This window comes from Phyllobates terribilis, unplaced genomic scaffold (genome assembly GCF_046119375.1).
Source record: "Phyllobates terribilis strain yellow unplaced genomic scaffold, ASM4611937v1 Scaffold_4__5_contigs__length_816908805, whole genome shotgun sequence".
Classification (NCBI taxonomy): domain Eukaryota; kingdom Metazoa; phylum Chordata; class Amphibia; order Anura; family Dendrobatidae; genus Phyllobates; species Phyllobates terribilis.
Window position 1 is genome coordinate 69,764,585 of NW_027362764.1, and position 18,294 is coordinate 69,782,878.

At 43.2% G+C, this 18,294-nt stretch overlaps 1 protein-coding gene across 1 annotated transcript in view; it reads left to right on the forward strand.

Moving 5' to 3' along the window:
* The first annotated feature begins 14,003 nt into the window (after positions 1-14,003).
* MALRD1 (MAM and LDL receptor class A domain containing 1) overlaps positions 14,004-18,294 on the forward strand; it is a 900,174-nt gene continuing 895,883 nt past the window's right edge. The window contains exon 1 of the mRNA XM_073677476.1: positions 14,004-14,312. Coding sequence (XP_073533577.1) covers positions 14,144-14,312 — 169 coding nt within the window. The 5' untranslated portion in view covers positions 14,004-14,143. The remainder of the gene's footprint in view (positions 14,313-18,294) is intronic.

The window sequence follows — 18,294 nt, forward strand, 5'->3', positions numbered from 1 at the left end:
TTTAGTCTTTGCATATCTTGTGTCATTATTAAAGTGCGGCTTATGACCCAGCTCGTTGCGATGTGTGCCATTGAACATGGAAAAGGTTTAAGATTCCATAAATGTGAGTTTCGTAAAAGAGCAGTTATGAAGTTTAATTTGCACTTTAAAAAGCCTGCACCTAACACAGCATTTCTCCGCATTATCTTCAGTGATTTCCAATTCGTTCAGTGAAAGGCTTTCTCGGTAGTGAGCAATGTCATTTTATCATCATTGCTTGTATGAATAAGATTAGACAGTCCAAGAGTGGTGTCAGGAGATAGGAGACTCAGGGAAGATACAGGCAGCACCTACCTCATCAGTTCAAGGCATTGTAAGATCCTTTTTTTTATCACTGCTTGGAAACATTTCTGAGTTTAATACAAAGATTTTCCTTATAAGAAAAACACATTTACTAAATACTAATACTTTTGTATTATGCAATGTTGGAATCATAATTATACCTTATGTTCCATGGAAATATTATAAAGATTATGTATAATACAGCTTAACATTTGGAAAAATGGGCTAGTGGACTCTGCCAACAGTCATCTGAGTTTTGAAATAAAAACCCCCTTACAGTTTAGTTAAATATCAGCCAAACCTGCCAATTTCATAGGGTTTGGTCAACTATCCAAAGTGTATGTTGTGCCTCCCAACATTCCCCTGAACAAATCCTCATTTCAGGGTGAACACAAGAACCCAGGGCATTGGTACTGCAGACTAGAAGGTATGTGGAACAATAAGGTCCCAGGGAACAGGCTATGTTGCACTTCAGACAAATAAGCAAGGCAGCACACACCAAAAGCCATCAAGCGAAAAAGGGCAGATGAAGAGGAAAATGTCAGGTCTGAAGCGGTACTCAGATTTAGGTAGCAGAATTGTAGTGTGAACTGTCTTGAATAACAGTTTGTGATGCTTATAGCAAATGATGGGTTAACCAGCAGATCACAGAAGCAGCAGATGCAATTTATAAAATCCACAGCAGAATTCAATGTAATGTAAACGGACTCTAGTAACAGTTTGTGATACTTACAGCAAACAATGGGTTAACCATTAAGGTCGCAAATACAAGTCAAAGGAACCGCAACAGATTGCAATGTAATGTGAACATATTCTTAGGTTATGTGCACACTAGCCGTACTGTCAGTGCTGTGAACGCAGCATACTTTATGCTGCGTCCAAAGTGCTGCACGCAGGTGAATCCGAATGTGTTCACTGAACCATGCGGATTCACCGCAATCAATACATTGCACTGATCTAATTTCTCTTGCGGAGACTAGCGACTCTGCAAGAGAAATTGATATGCTGTGGTCTGGAAAGATGCGCCGCATTTCGTGTCCGTGGGTGATCCGCAGGTGCACGGAGACGTATAGTGGGCATGGGATTTCTTGAAATCCCATCCACTTTTCTTGTAATGTGGGACGCTGCAGTTTGCATGCAACGCAAATGCAATCCGCAGCGTTTCCTGACCATGTGCACCTTATACCCTTATAACCATGCTTGATGCTTACAGCAAAAAATGGTTAATCATTAAGGTCACAGAAACAGCAAATACAAATCAAAGAATCTACAACAGATTGCAATGTAATGTGAACATACTCTACTAACAGTTTGTAATGCTTACAGCAAACAAGATGTTAACCAGCAAGTCATAGAAGCAGAAGATGCAAATAGGGGAAATCACTGGAGTCTGAGGAGATAATGACAACTGAAGAAATTAAATGGTGGCAATTTTCAAAAAAATGTTAACTGAATAAATTACAGTGCCAATACTCAAACCCTGGGATGTGTCCAAGTGTTCTTCAAAGGCCTTGGAAGATGATATCACTGATGAATGCCAGGCCACATGTAAGACCAGATGTGGAGCTCAACAAAGGACAGCGGCCATTGTTGAACGGTGTGTAGCTCAGCCCTGAAAATGAGACCGGTGCCTAAAGCAAACAGTTATCTTAGGTTAATGAATATGAATGATTTAAAGATTTCAGGTTTTTTTTTTATAAAGATAGTAATATAGAAAATAGAAAAACAATTTTTTTTTAAAAAAACATTCAACATAAAAACCTGATTTAAAGAATAAGTCATTTTCTTAAGACACATTCAAATTAATAGAATACCCATAGATGTGCATGAGATCTTACTGTACCTCCAAATGCCTCCAATTTCATCCAGAGCCATTAGGAAATGACATGATCCATCAGATAAGGCAGAATATTTCCCACATATGACACTTAGTGGATCATAGTGGCTACTTCTTAGGGTGACGTCACTTCCTCCACATTATTGATCGCATGGAGCTTCCTCATCCTGGACCTCAATTCAGGAAAGAACAAAAGTAGCAGTTTTTAACTAAAATTTACCCATTTATTCCCTAAAGAGCACTTTTGATATTCACTATAATTGTGCTGATCCTGTAGAAGGGGTGTCCTAGAATCCATTGTTATGTGCCCCCCTCCTCAATAAGGAGATTGCAGGACTATGTGGACTGTGTTAGGACAATTCCCTCTGCGCTTCGGTTGTTATTTGCATATTTAAATATATTCTTTAAGGATGAGAATAAATAACTCATTTGTCATAAGCCTGTCAGTCCGCAAAAGTTTTAAGTTAAATATAATGAGCGCCTTGATTAAAAACGAGGCAAAGTAACTACAGTAATTTAATTGTACATTAATCATAGCTGGGAATGCCTGTCGCATTGACAGATTTATGCTGCAAAACAGCAGGGTATTATTGACAACAAATATAGGAGATTTATTTTAATCCTTTAATTCCAAAAAGTTAAGTATATAAATTAGGCTCATTATTAATGCAGTATTATAAAGCCTAACACAGTATCAACAGCAGTAGATGCAATTACATTTATTGCTATTGTCATATTTTTGTTCTAGGACTCATCAAGGATTATGATACATCACTTTTGTTATCTGCACAATTTTCCTACTTTCTATGAAATATTTCCCTAATTTAAAATCCCCAGATTTCAATATAGAAACTGCAGACAAGATAAAATAGAACTCTTAGACCTGATGGTGATGGTGTACTTACCTTGAAAATCCATTTCAGAGTGGTTGCATTATTCTATTTGATCTTGACAATAAGATGCCTATTTTATGAGTCCTGGATTCATAAAATTACTTTCTTAAAAACAGGATCATACAGCCATCCTAACTTGGAATTTCAAAATTAGTACACCAGCCTTATCAGGTCTAAGAGATCGATTTATTTATGGATACAGTTTGTATTGCAAAATATGGTTGCAGATTCATTTTAAGACAATAGATGATAAAAATGGACCTGGAAGGAAATGTATTTTTGTTGGTATAGAAGACCAACATGCCTTGTGACTCAGGTGGGGTTCAGTATCTGGAGAGGCTTGCTCCAGAGAGGAACTTGCATGTGTTGTGCTGAACTGTGTGTGGTCAAACCTGAGTGGCCGGACCCCGGACGATATACGGACTGTGGTGTATCTGTTTTTGTTTAGTTTTTCCATTATGCTGAATGGGCTGTGTTTACTTTATGGACTCCAGGGTGGTTTATGACATGTTTTAATAAACCACCCTGAAATTTAAAGAAAGTGTTCTATGTCTACCTCCGTGTATAGCCGAGCAAACCACTTTACCACAGGACACATCGGAAAACCATAATCAATCCTTCTGATTTTAAGTGATGCACGTCTAGTGTCCATAATTCTGATATGAACACATTATCTGCATTCACTGTGAACTATAAAAAAGATGATAATTACAGTCATAATAATGTGCACAGGTTTCTCCAGCTTCAAAAAAAAATTTTTTACATTTTTTTTATGGTCAGGGTAAAAAGTGCCCTATTTTTACGGACTGTATGTTTGGCGAGCTCATTTCTCGGTTTGACCGCTCCTGCTTCCGGTCAGTTACATTTAATCCTCACGCCTGGCACAGCTTATATAGTTGTCTCAGTAATTCTACTATTACATGAAAGGAAGAACATAGTGCACAACACTTTATTGTTGGGATAAAAGGGATTTTTGTTACATACTCTCAGAATTTGTTAAACAGATTTTTTTAAAGATTCATTGGCCCCAGAAGGAGCCCAGATTGGGTGAAACTCTGCGTGCAGAAAAGCATGTGCTTTTTTCTGTTAAAAAAAAATTGGTGGTGCGCGATTATTGGGAATTAATGGTGGGCATTTTTATCCAGTGCTTATCCATAAAGCTTTTTACTATTCTAATTATGGCTGTTTACCCTATAACTGCCATGGCCAACACTTAATGTGACATCTACGAAGAATTTAAAGGGGTTGTGCCACGAAAAAAAGCAAAAGTATATTTTAATTAACAGATCTTGGAATAAAAATAAAATCCACAATTGGATGTGTTTAAATAAAATGTTCCTGTGCTGAGATAATCTTATAAATGTGCCCCTGCTGTGTACTGTGTAACGGCTGTGTCTGACCGTGCAGGAACATGGTCTGATCATACCACATCTCCTGGGCAGGGGAAGAAGCAAAAGAGAGGATACAGACATTACAGGATGAAATCACAGCTGATTCTTTATGTGAGTAAAACATTTCCCTGCCTGTTTTTAAACAATATTTTATCCCACAAAAAGAATCAGCTGCGATCCCGTGCTGTAATGTCTGTATACTTTTTTTTCTCCCTCCCTGCCCAGGAGATGTGGTATGATCAGACCATGTTACTGCACAGTCAGACACAGTCATTACACAGTACACAGCAGGGGCACATTTATAAGATTATCTCAGCACAGGAACATTTTTTTTAAACACAACCAATTGTGGAAGTTATTGTTATTCCAAGATCTGTTGATTCAAATTAACTTTGGTTTGTGGGAAAACCCCTTTCATTCTTTAGATGTCACTCTGAGATCTCCCTTTTTCAGCTCCCTGACACCTAATTATAGTATTGGTGTGTAATACAAGCATTCTGAAGCATTCTCGAAGTCATCAAATGATCATTTTCAAAAAACAAAGGTTTATTTTGTAAAATGATTAAACTATTTAATAAACGTTATACTTTAGACATCACCATAAAGTAGACATGTGACTTATACCACCCAGACGATGGTGCAAAAAAACCAAGTTTTTTTAATTTAATTTACCTTTGAATAAAATGTAATCAATGAATATTATATATTTCAAAATGATGCAATAAAAAATAAATGTCCGGAGAAAAAACCCTCCCAAAACTATGTAAATAGAAAACTATATATCTTGGAGCTTTTGGATTATGCTCAAAATGAACAAAAATTGAAGACCCCCCAAACAGCTGATTCCTAAAGGGATGGTAAATATTATTTTGCTATGTTAGATTAAGCAAAATGAAAACTTCCAACTGGAACCTTTTAAACATAATGTTCTCATTTCTAGATATTGCCATTAAATTGCTGTCACTTGTTATGTCGCCCCCTGCTGTTCTATTGAGTCCTTCCCAGAGCGTCTATCTAATGTGTCCAGTACCAGTGGTCACACGAGCTCCGATTTAGGGCTCTCATTGCCCTAATTCTCATGTATAGGGAGACGTTCTGCATATTAAAATATAATTTTAGAAGTTTCTAAAACTTTTTGTGTGACTTACAACTACAGTTGGTAATCATTTCTATAGAGGCGACAAGACAATAAATAAAGGATATATCTTACAGTACAAAATAATGTGGACAGAATGTAAAACGTTCCCTGTTTGAATTATAGAAATGAAACTGCAGTCTGCCCTGGGCCCGCCTCAGAGATGATTATTTGCCACAAGGTCTTTAGTTCTTGATCTGCAGTGATTGTATATTTCATATTACTTTGGATCTTAGTTTTTGTATAATTAGCACTTGTCTTTTATATTCTAATTGTATCCTAATTAAGTAGTGAAGAAATTCTCAGCAGCACCATTTCCTAATGGGAAAACCCAGTTGAATGATCTTCTGATATATTATAGATAATACATATATTATAGATAGATATTATAGATCACAAGGATGAAAACTGTCTAAAAGAAGCTTGCTGTTTTTCTTTCTATAGGATATATCATAAATGTTTGATAGATAGGCACCCGCACCTATCTTTAGAACAGTAGCTTCAGTGACCGTGGCATCTAAAGGGTAAATGACCATGATTAGAATAATATAAAACTGTGAAACTGCACCCTGGATAAAAATGAGCTTAACAAAATAGCAAGTGCGGCACCAAACATAACCTCAGTTGCGCACCGCCCATAATGGCAGACCACGCAGCCACTATGTCCACTGGGCATCCGATTTCCACGGCATCTGAACGCAGTGTGGTAAGTTGACTCGCTCGGCTGCTTCCAGAAGTACACTCAGGAACCGGGTTTTCTCTGCAGGCTTTATTATATGGCATAAAGCCCTGCACTCCAGCAAAAATAAACACGGCCTTACTGGCAAAACAACAAAACAAAAGATAAACGATAGCACAGTCCTTATGTGTGTGTGTGGTTCGCTCACACAGGTTATGTCCAGCCTTCAGCTCTGTCCTGAGCTATGGCTGTCCAGTCTGTTGACCTTGCCTCTCCAAACACAACACAGAGAAAAAAAAACAGGACTGAACATTTAAAGCTTGCTCAGCCACACCCTGAGGTGGAGGTATGGGGAATGACTTCCCTCCCATCTCTATGTCATTCCCATAAAACCACGCCCTTTAAAAGAGGTAACCCTCAGCATAAAACATGCTGGTAGAAATTCAGTAGGTCTCAGTTCAAACAGGAGAGCATCCTCAGTGACACATACCTCCCCTTGCATATAACACCAGTGACTAGTGACCAGTGTCACAGCAGATACAGTTGAACAGAGAGCCATCAGATCCCTGTGCCATCATTCAGCCAGTGCATCTGAGCCCTGAGTCTCAGCACAGCAGAAGCGATGACATTACTACATTGCGCCTGCTATGTGGAGCCCCAGTCTCTGCACAGGACAGATGGGAGAAGCTGGGGAATGGGGTTAGGTGAGTACTTTTTATTTTGGCAATCAAAAGGAAAATACTGTGAGGGCCATCATATTGTATAAGGGTCAAAGGGGGCCATCATACCGTATAAGGAGCTATGGTGACCATCATACTGTACAGGGGTGTGGGGGCTATCATATTGTATAAGGGGGTCATCATACTGTATAAGAGGCTGTGAGGGGCATCATAATGTATATAGGGGTTGTGGAGGCCACCATACTACATGGGAGCTGTGGGTGCCATTATACTGTCTAAGAAACTGTGGTGACTACCATACGGTATGGGGGCCTGTGGAGGCTATCATTCTGTATGTGGCTGTGGGGGCTATCATACTGTATTGGGGGCTGTGAGGCCCTCATACATGGTGTAGGTGTTTGTGGGTACAATTATATTGTATGGGTGGTTGTGGGGTCATCACACATAGCATGGAGGGCTGTGAGGTCCATCATACATGGTGTGGCTGCTGTTGGGGCCATCATACTTTATGAGGGCCATGGGGCCATTATGCATAGTGTGGGGGGGCTGTGTGGTCCATCATACTATGTGAGGAAACTGAGGGGGCCATCATACTGCATGGCCATACTGGTTGGACTTGCTTTGGGGTGATCAAACTGTGTGTGATGGGGGTACTGTGGGAGCAAATTACATGAACAAATTCACTCTGAGTTATACTTTGTGTGGGGGCATTTTTGGTGGAATCCTACTCAATTGGGGTTATGAAAGGGGTATCATAGTGGATGAGAACACTGAGGGGCTACAGCAAGGGCTCAAGGTTTGTGAACATGCTGCAAAATATGTCCCTCTCTCCCTGTGTTTAAAAGTTTTGAGGTATGCCATTCTGTGACTGTGCTTATGTGACCTATTCCCTCCTACTTAGTCTAATAGTTTTATTATTTTTGTTGGGAGAGGTGGTGGTGAGGGGCATTATAGACTCTTGCAAGGAGGCCTTATGATTTCTATTTACGATTCCTGACATGCCGCAACTTAATATAGACTAAACTTCCAGGTCTTTAGACTGATCTAATATGGTGGCCCGATTCTAACGCATCGGGTATTCTAGAATATGTATGCGGCCGACCGGGCGCAATTAGCAGAGCGGTGTTTAAATTTGGCGCCAAAAGCGCTGATTGGTCGCGGCTGGCAACCGCGACCAATGAGCAAAGCTGTGTTTAAATTTGGCAGCAATATCGGTGATTGTTCGCGGACGGCGGCCGCGACCAATCAGCGTACCGTGTTAGTGAGGACTGGAGAGTGTGTTTAAATTTGGCGCCAAAATCGATGATTAGTCGCGACCACGACCAATCAGCAAAGTGGTGTTTAAATTTGGCGCCAATATCGTTGATTGGTAATGGCCAGGCAGAGCGAGGTTTAAATTTGGCGCCAATACTGCTGATTGGTCACGGCCAGCCGCGACCAATCAGCAGAGCGTTGTTTAAATTTGGCACCAAAATCGCTGATTGGTCGCGGCCGGCGACCGCGACCAATCAGCAGAGCGGGGTTTAAATTTGGCACCAATACTGCTGATTGGTCGCGGCCGGCAACCAAGACCAATCAGCAGAGCGGGGTTTAAATTTGGCGCCAAAATCGCTGATTGGTCGTGGCCGGCGGTCGTGTCCAATCAGCAGAGCGAGGTTTAAATTTGGCGCCAATACTGCTGATTGGTCGCGGTCGGCGGTCGCGACCAATCAGCAAAGCGGTGTTTAAATTTGGCGCCAATACTGCTGATTGGTCGCGGCTGGCGGTCGCGACCAATCAGCAGAGCGGTGTTTAAATTTTGCGCCAAAATCGCTGATTGGTCACGGCCGGCGATCGCGACCAATCAGCAGAGCGGGGTTTAAATTTGGCGCCAATACTGCTGATTTGTTGCGGCTGGCAACCGAGACCAATCAGCAGAGCGGGGTTTAAATTTGCCGCCAAAATCGCTGATTGGTCGTGGCCGGCGGTCGCGTCCAATCAGCAGAGCGAGGTTTAAATTTGGCGCCAATACTGCTGATTGGTCGCAGCCGGCGGTCGCGACCAATCAGCAAAGCGGTGTTTAAATTTGGCGCCAATACTGCTGATTAGTCGCGGTCGGCAGTTGCGACCAATCAGCAAAGCAGTGTTTAAATTTGGCGCCAATACTGCTGATTGGTCGCGGCTGGCAGTCGTGACCAATCAGCAGAGCGGTGTTTAAATTTTGCGCCAAAATCGCTGATTGGTCGCGGCCGGCAGTCGCGACCAATCAGCAGAGCGAGGTTTAAATTTGGCACAAATGCTGCTGATTGGTCGCGGCGGGCGACCGCGACCAATCAGCAGAGCGGTGTTTAAATTTGGCGCCAAAATCGCTGATTGGTCGCGACCGCGACCAATCAGCGAATCTTATTAGTGCGGACCGGGGAGCGGCGCTGCCTCCGCGGGTACTTCCGCTGCGAGCAGCTGGGAGATGAGCGGCTACTTGCAGCAGAAGTATCCCGACCGGCGGCGCCGCTCCCCGGTCCTCCCTTCACACTTGCCGTCGGGAGATCAGCGGGCCAAGCCGCTGATCTCCCGACGGTAGCCGCATGGAGGTCAGCGGCGCCGCCCGTCGGGGTACTTGTGCTGCCAGCAGCTGGGAGATGAGCGGCTAGCGCCGCTCATCTCCCGGCTGCATCGCCGCTGACCTCCGTCCAGCAGATGAGCCGCTAACGGCCGCCATCTTTTTCTGAAATCCCGCGTCGCTGATTGGCCGCGGCCGGACCAATCAGCGACGCGGGATTTCCTGGACAGACAGACAGACAGACAGACGGGATAAGACGATTATATATATTAGATACTTACTTTGTAATGTCTTCACATCCTGTTCCGTCCAGATGTGTCCGGATCCGAGAATAACTAAGCAGCGGAAGTTTGCCGACCGCCATATTGGGACACCCAAGTGATGGGTGTCTCAATATGGAAACCACTGGTGGTACCAGCCTCTTGCGCGGTACCACTAGGGAACACCGTCGCACCACACACACACACAAACATACTGTATACGCCGTATGCACCACACACACTGTATACGCCGTACGCACCACACACACACAGTATACGCCATACGCACCACACACACACTATATACGCCGTACGCACCACACACACTGTATATGCCATACGCACCATACACACACACTGTATATGCCATACGCATCACCACACACACTGTATACGCCATACGCACCACACACACACTGTATATGCCGTACGCACCACACACACACTGTACACGCCATACACACCACCACACACACTGTATACACACACCGTACGCACTACACGCACACACACTATATACACCACACGCACCACACACACACGCACACTGTATAAGCCATACACACTACACACACTGTATACGCCGTACGCACCACCACACACACACTCTGTATATGTCGTACGCACCACCACACACACACTGTGTATGCCATGCGCACCACCACACACACACTGTGTATGCCGTACGCACCACCACACACACACTGTATACGCCGTATGCACCACCAAACACACACACACACACACACTGTGTACGCTGTACGCACCACCACACACACACTGTATACGCCATACGCACCACACAGACACACACACTGTATACGCACCACACACATACACACACACTGTATACGCCGTATGCACCACATACACACACTGTATACGCCGTACGCACCACATACACAGACACATTGTATACGCTGTACGCACCACACACACACTGTATATGCCATATGCACCACACATACACACACTATATATGCCGTACGCACCACATACACACATTGTATACGCCGTACCAACCACACACACTGTATACACCGTATGCACCACACACACACACACTGTATACACCGCACATACCACACACACACACTCTGTATACTCCGTACGCACCACACACACACAAACAGTATATGCCGTACGCACCACACACACACTCTATATGCTGTACGCACCACACACACACTGTATACACCATACGCACCACCACACACACACTCTGTATACGCCGTACACACCACATACACACTGTATACGCTGTACGCACCACACACACACTGTACACGCCGTACGCACCACACACACACTGTATACACCGTACGCACCACCACACACACACTGTATACGCCGTACGCACCACTACACACACTGTATACACCGTGCGCACCATACACACACACACACTGTATATACCGTACGCACCACATACACACACACACTGTATACGCCGTACGCATCACACACACAAACTGTATACTCCGTACGCACCACACACACACAAACTGTATACGCCGTACGCACCACACACACACAAACTGTATATGCCGTATGCACCACACACACACTGTATACACCATACGCACCACCACACACACACTCTGTATACGTCGTACACACCACATACACACTGTATACGCCGTACGCACCACCAAACATACACTATACACGCCGTACGCACCACACACACACTGTATACACCGTACTCACCACACACACACACTGTATACACCGTATGCACCACACACACACTATATATGCCGTTCGCACCACTGCACACACTGTATACGCCATGCGCACCACACACACACACTGTATACGCTGTATGCACTGAACACACACACACACTGTATATGCCGTACGCACCACACACACACTGTATACACCATACGCACCACCACACACACTGTATACGCCATACGCACCACCACACACACTGTATACACTGTACGCACCACCACATACACACTGTATACGCCGTACGCACCACACACACACTGTATACACCGTACGCACCACCACACACACACTGTATACGCCGTACGCACCACTACACACACTGTATACACCGTGCGCACCATACACACACACACTGTATATACCGTACGCACCACATACACACACACACTGTATACGCCGTGCGCATCACACACACAAACTGTATACTCCGTACGCACCACACACACACAAACTGTATACGCCGTACGCACCACACACACACAAACTGTATATGCCGTATGCACCACACACACACTGTATACACCATACGCACCACCACACACACACTCTGTATACGTCGTACACACCACATACACACTGTATACGCCGTACGCACCACCAAACATACACTATACACGCCGTACGCACCACACACACACTGTATACACCGTACTCACCACACACACACACTGTATACACCGTATGCACCACACACACACTATATATGCCGTTCGCACCACTGCACACACTGTATACGCCATGCGCACCACACACACACACACACTGTATACGCTGTATGCACTGAACACACACACACACTGTATATGCCGTACGCACCACACACACACTGTATACACCATACGCACCACCACACACACTGTATATGCCATACGCACCACCACACACACTGTATACACTGTACGCACCACCACATACACACTGTATACGCCGTACGCACCACACACACACTGTATACGCCGTACGCACCACACACATACACACACACTGTATACGCCGTACGCACCACACACACACGCTGTATACACAGTACGCACTACACACACACTGTATACGCCGTATGAAGCCTCTTGCGCGGTACCACCAGCGGAACACCGTCACGAACATGCTGTACACGCCGCACACACCACCGCCGGGATCAGGAGTGCATGCATAGTTTTATTGTGACCACTGATATCTGCCTGCACAAAAAATGGCGGCAGTCTGATTTACTGTGCGGGGAGACAGCTCAAACGAGAGAATACATGAGGGAAGAAGACAGCACAGGGGTGGAGAGAGAGCAGACAAGGGGGAGAGCACATGGGGTACACAGGTCAAAGAAGAGAGCACATGAGAGGAGAAGACAGCAGATGGGGGAGAGAGAAAGCACACAGGGGGAAGAGAGACAGAGCACAGGAGAGAGACAGCTCAAACGGGACAGCACATGAGGGGAGAACACAGCACAGGAAGGAGAGAGACAGCAGACAAGGGGGATAGCACATGGGGTACACAGGTCAAAGAAGAGAGCACAGATGGGAGAAGTCAGCAAATGGGGGAAAGAGAGAGTGGATAGGTGGGTGAGCACATGGAGGGGAGAGATTCTCAACGCTGCAAAGCCTGCCCCCATCGTGACATTACCGCCCTCCATCGGGCCTCCAACTGGTACAATTTATAAAACTACTCTAGAGACTTGTAGAGCTGATGTATTTAGCTCACAGAGCATTGTCTAGACTGAATTGATTTGCTTCCACTTCTCAGCTGAGAAGAGGAGTAGTTATGTGGGCACGACTCTGGCACTCCAAGGGCATGTTCACACAACAAATGTGCTATATTGACATTCTGTTGGGACTAATACTTTCCTTTCCTGGGAAGAATTTCCAAGTGACATACAGTTCGTCTGTGGTGGATTTTAATTTTTTTTTTTTTGCAGCGGTGTCATAAATCAGATGCAAAAATTTTCGATTCCTTGTGCTTAAGTTTGCAGAAACACCATTCGCATGTATAGAATGTCCATTGTCTTTGGTTTTAATGCAAATTAAATTTGAGCTGAAATTTGTGTAAAATGCAACACATCTGAACATACCCTTAGGCTAATTCAGACATTCAATTATCTCTCACAGTACGTGTTCTATCAGTGTTTTTCACCTCATTATAGTTTATTGTGAGTTCACATGTCCATGTTTTTTTGTGAACCGAGTGTCCATGTGCACACAACAAAAAAAAACGGATGGCACACACTCCTGATGAATATGGATACACAGATGCAGATCATCTTTACATGGTATGTGGTTGCCTATTGCATTTTTTCTGCATCTATTTTTGTATTCTCACCATTGACATTAGTTCACGTCCCCATAATGCAACCCAAAGTGTATTTTCAAGAAAACAAGAGAAAAAAAAAGTCATTAAGATAAGTCATGCTCTACATTTCATTGGAAACTTCGCTGGTTATCTGAAAGAAGTTATCAGATCTCTCTGCCAGGCACAATAATTGATAATACCGGAGCAACAGCACTAAGCGGATGGCCATAAACCTGCACAAGTTAAACATTGTCTAAAGACACACCTGCCCATTCTAGTGACAGGAGAGGATGTGACAGCAGGTATCACCACTTCGTCCTGGATCAGCATAGATGTCTAATTTTTTTCGCTCTACCATAAAATTCAACTTTTTATTTTTCTTTGTTCACAAATGATTAAATATCGCAGACTGCTTGGTCCCCTTATATTTTTATATATCAATGCCGTTATAAGACCAAGTTTTGGGGATGGATTTCAGTGTGGCCGAGGGTTCTCCGTGCCTCTGGATTACGTATGTGATTTCACCGATCAGTGTGGGGATGGCAGCGATGAAGCTTCATGTAAGTAATTATATACTGTATATAGGATTTAATAGAGCGTCTGAATTTTGTGTCGGTTTCGATTTTCGAAATGAAGAAAAGTTCTTTTTTTTTTCTCCGTTCCAAAAGTGGATACCAAACGGACCCTATAATAATCAATTAGGACCTTCTACTTCTGGATGGAAAACTGATTCAATGGATGACATTCAATTCTTTCTGTCGATGCCTGCAACAGACAGGGTTCCCCCACCCTCACTGTCTAACGTATTAAAGGGGGTTTTCTAGGTTTCAGAGAACCCATGTCCCCTTGGCTGAAGTTTGCTTTAAAAAAAAAAATTGAGACCAGGCAGGGGCGGACAGAAGAGGACTCCTGTGCGGCAACAGTATGTGGACTCTTTGGAGCCCAATGGTTCAACGTTTGGAGGTGGAAGTGGCCTCCCTTACTTTACGGTGCCCTGTGTGGCAGCACAGGTTGCACCAATGGTATGTTCGCCCCTCTAACCGCTAATTGTAATCCATTGTGTCTGCTCACCACACGACTCCTCCACCAACCCCAAAATCAGCAGCAGTTCTGGTTGGGATCAGTTCAGCAAATCAATGTTGTATCTTAGAGGGCTTCTTCCAAACACCACAGAACACAACCTAGGTAGGCTTTGCCAATTGAGGCCGCCGTTTTCTATGCTGGTTACTGATTTTATCGTTCCAGTGTAAAGTCTCCCATGTACCATATCAATGTGGGAAAAATGTATATCTTTCAAAGAACTGCAACTGAAGGCTTCCTATCTAATATGGTTTTACAGTTTCTCTTCTCTTTTAACCCTTTCAACCTGAAGCCTGTTTTCACCTTCCTGACCAGGCCAATTTTTACAATTCTGACCAGTGTCACTAAATGAGGTAATAACTCTGGAACGCTTCAACGGATCCCACTGATTCTGAGATTGTTTTTTTTTGTGCTACTTCAAGATAGTGGTAAAATTTATTTGATTTTTTGCAATTTTCAAATGTTTAATTTTTATGACCTTAAATCAGAGAGTTATGTCACACAAAATAGTTAATAAATAACATTTCCCACATGTCTACTTTACATCAGCACAATTTTTGAAACATTATTTTTTTTTTGTTAGGAAGTTAAAAGGGTTAAAAGTTAACCAGAAATTTCTCATTTTTACAACAAAATTTACAAAAGAATTTTTTTGAGGGACCACATCTCATTTAAAGTGATTTTGAGAGGTCTATATGACAGAAAATACCACAAAATGAAACCATTATAAAAACTGCACCCCTCAAGGTGCTCAAAACCACATTCAAGAAGTTTATTAACCCTTCAGGTGCTTCACAGGAGTTTTTGGAATGTGGAAGGAAAAATTAAACATTTATCTTTTTTCACAAAAATTTTCATTTAGACCCAATTTTTTTTACTTTCCCAAGGGTAACAGGAGAAAATGGACCCCAAAATGTGTTGTGCAATTTCTTATGAGCACACTGACAAGTGTTTTATCGCATGGCAGGGCTCGGAAGGGAAGGAGCGCCATTTGTCTTGAGTGACAAATTTGCTGGCATAATTAGCGGACGCCATGTCACGTTTGGAGAGCCCCTGATGTGCCTAAACAGTGGAAACCCCCAAAAAGTGACACCATTATGGAAACTAAAACCCTCAGGGAACTTGTATAGATGTGTGATGAGCACCTTGAACCCCCAGGTGTTTCACAGAAGTTTATAATGTTGAACCATGAAAATAAAAAAAATCTAATTTTTCCCACAAAAATGTTTTTTGGCCCAAAATATTGCATTTTCACAAGGGTAACAGGAAAAATTTCACCATACAATTTGTTGTACAATTTCTCCTGAATACATTGATATCCCATATGTGGGGGAAAACTACTGTTTGGGCGCAATGCAGGGCTCAGAAAGGAAATAGCGCCATTTGACTTTTTGAATGCAAAATTTTCTGGAATAATTAGTGGATGCCATGACAGAAAGTCCCTGATGTGACTAAACAGTACAGTGTCCAAAGTTCCTGACCTTTTCACTATGGTCTACAGCAGTGGTCCCTAACCAATCTTACCCTAGAGCCACATTCTGTTCTGAGAGATGGTTGAGAGTTACATCCAGCATTCCCACCCGTCTCCCCTTGCACACCTATAGCAGTGACCCCCAGAGTCTGGTATAATGACAGCCAAAGCTTCCCCACTAAAAGCAAACAGAAACTTTTTGCCCCCTCTCTTATACAGTGAGGGAAATAAGTATTTGATCCCTTGCTGTTTTTGTAAGTTTGCCCACTGACAAAGACATGAACAGTCTATAATTTTAAGGGTAGGTTCATTTTAACATTGAAAGATAGAATATCCAAAAACAAATGAAAAAAATCACATTGTATAAATTAGATACATTTTTTTGCTTTTTGCAGTGAGAAATAAGTATTTGATCCCTCTGGCAAACAAACCCAATACTTGGTGGCAAAACCCTTGTTGGCAAGCACAGCAGTCAGACATTTTTTGTAGTTGATGATGAGGTTTGCGCACATGTCAGGAGGAATTTTGGTCCACTCCTCTTTGCAGATCATCTCTAAATCATTAAGATTTTGAGGCTGTCACTTGGCAACTCTGAGCTTCAACTCCCTCCATAAGTTTTCTATGGGATTAAGGTCTGGAGACTGGCTAGGTCGCTCCATGACCTTACTATGGTTCTTCTTGAGGCACTCCTTTGTTGCCTTGGCTGTATGTTTTGGGTCATTTTCTTGCTGGAAGACCCAGCCACGACCCATCTTCAATACTCTTACTGAGGGAAGAAGGTTGTTGGTCAAAATCTCGCAATACATGACCCCATCCATCTTCCCTTCAGTACGGTGCAGTCATTATGTCCCCTTTGCAGAAAAGCACCCCCAAAGTATAATGTTTCCCCACCATGCTTCACGGTTAGGATGATGTTCTTAGGGTTGTACTCATCCTTCTTCCTCCAAACATGATGAGTTGAGTTAATGCATGCAAAAAAGCTAAATTTTTGCCTCATCTGAACACAGCACCTTCTCCCAATAACTCACAGAATCATCCTGGTGTTCATCGACAAACTTCAGACAGGCCTGCACATGTGCCTTCTTGCCCCCGTGTAGTTTTAGGCTGATCTCTCACCTTCCTCATGATCAAGAATACCCCAAAGGTGAGATTTTGCATGGTGCCCCATATCAATGTCGATTGACAGTCATTTTGTATTTCTTCCATTTTCTTACTATTGCACCAACAGTTGTCTCCTTCTCACCCAGCATCTTATTTATGGGTTTGTAGCCCATTCCAGCTTTGTGCAGCTCTATGATCTTGCCCCTGACATCCTTAGAAAGCTCTTTGGTCTTGCCCATGTTGTAGAGGTTAGAGTCTGACTGATTAATTGAGTCTGTGGACAAGAGTCTTTTATACAGGTGATTATGTAAGACAACTGTCTTAAATGCAGGTAACGAGTTGATTAGGAGCGTCTAACTGGTCTGTAGAAGCCAGAACTCATAATGGTTTGTAGGGGATCAAATACTTATTTCTCACTGCAAAATGCAAATAAATGTATCTAATTTATACAGTGTGATTTTCTTGATTTTTTTTGGATATTCTCTCAAAGTTAAAATTAACCTACCCTTAAAATTATAGACTGTTCAAGTCTTTGTCAGTGGGCAAACTTACAAAAACAGCAAGGGATCAAATACTTATTTCCCCCACTGTAGGTAGTAAACTTACAAGCAGGTGGTTCCCACTTTACCCCCACTCCCACCACACTATTGCATCCAGTTTCAAGCACCCTCTAATTGGCAGTATCATCTTACCTCCAGCTTACCATATTTATAGCCTCCCCTAGTACGTGTGCTTCCAAATCTGCTCTTGTGCTCTGTGCAGGGATACTCAAAAAAATCACCATCTGGAGACCTTCTCTTATTAGCTGTTTGCTAAACCTGGTGCTAAATGCATAATTGCAGACAACTGCGAACCACACTTCATAGGCCCGCGTGCTACTTGTGGATCCC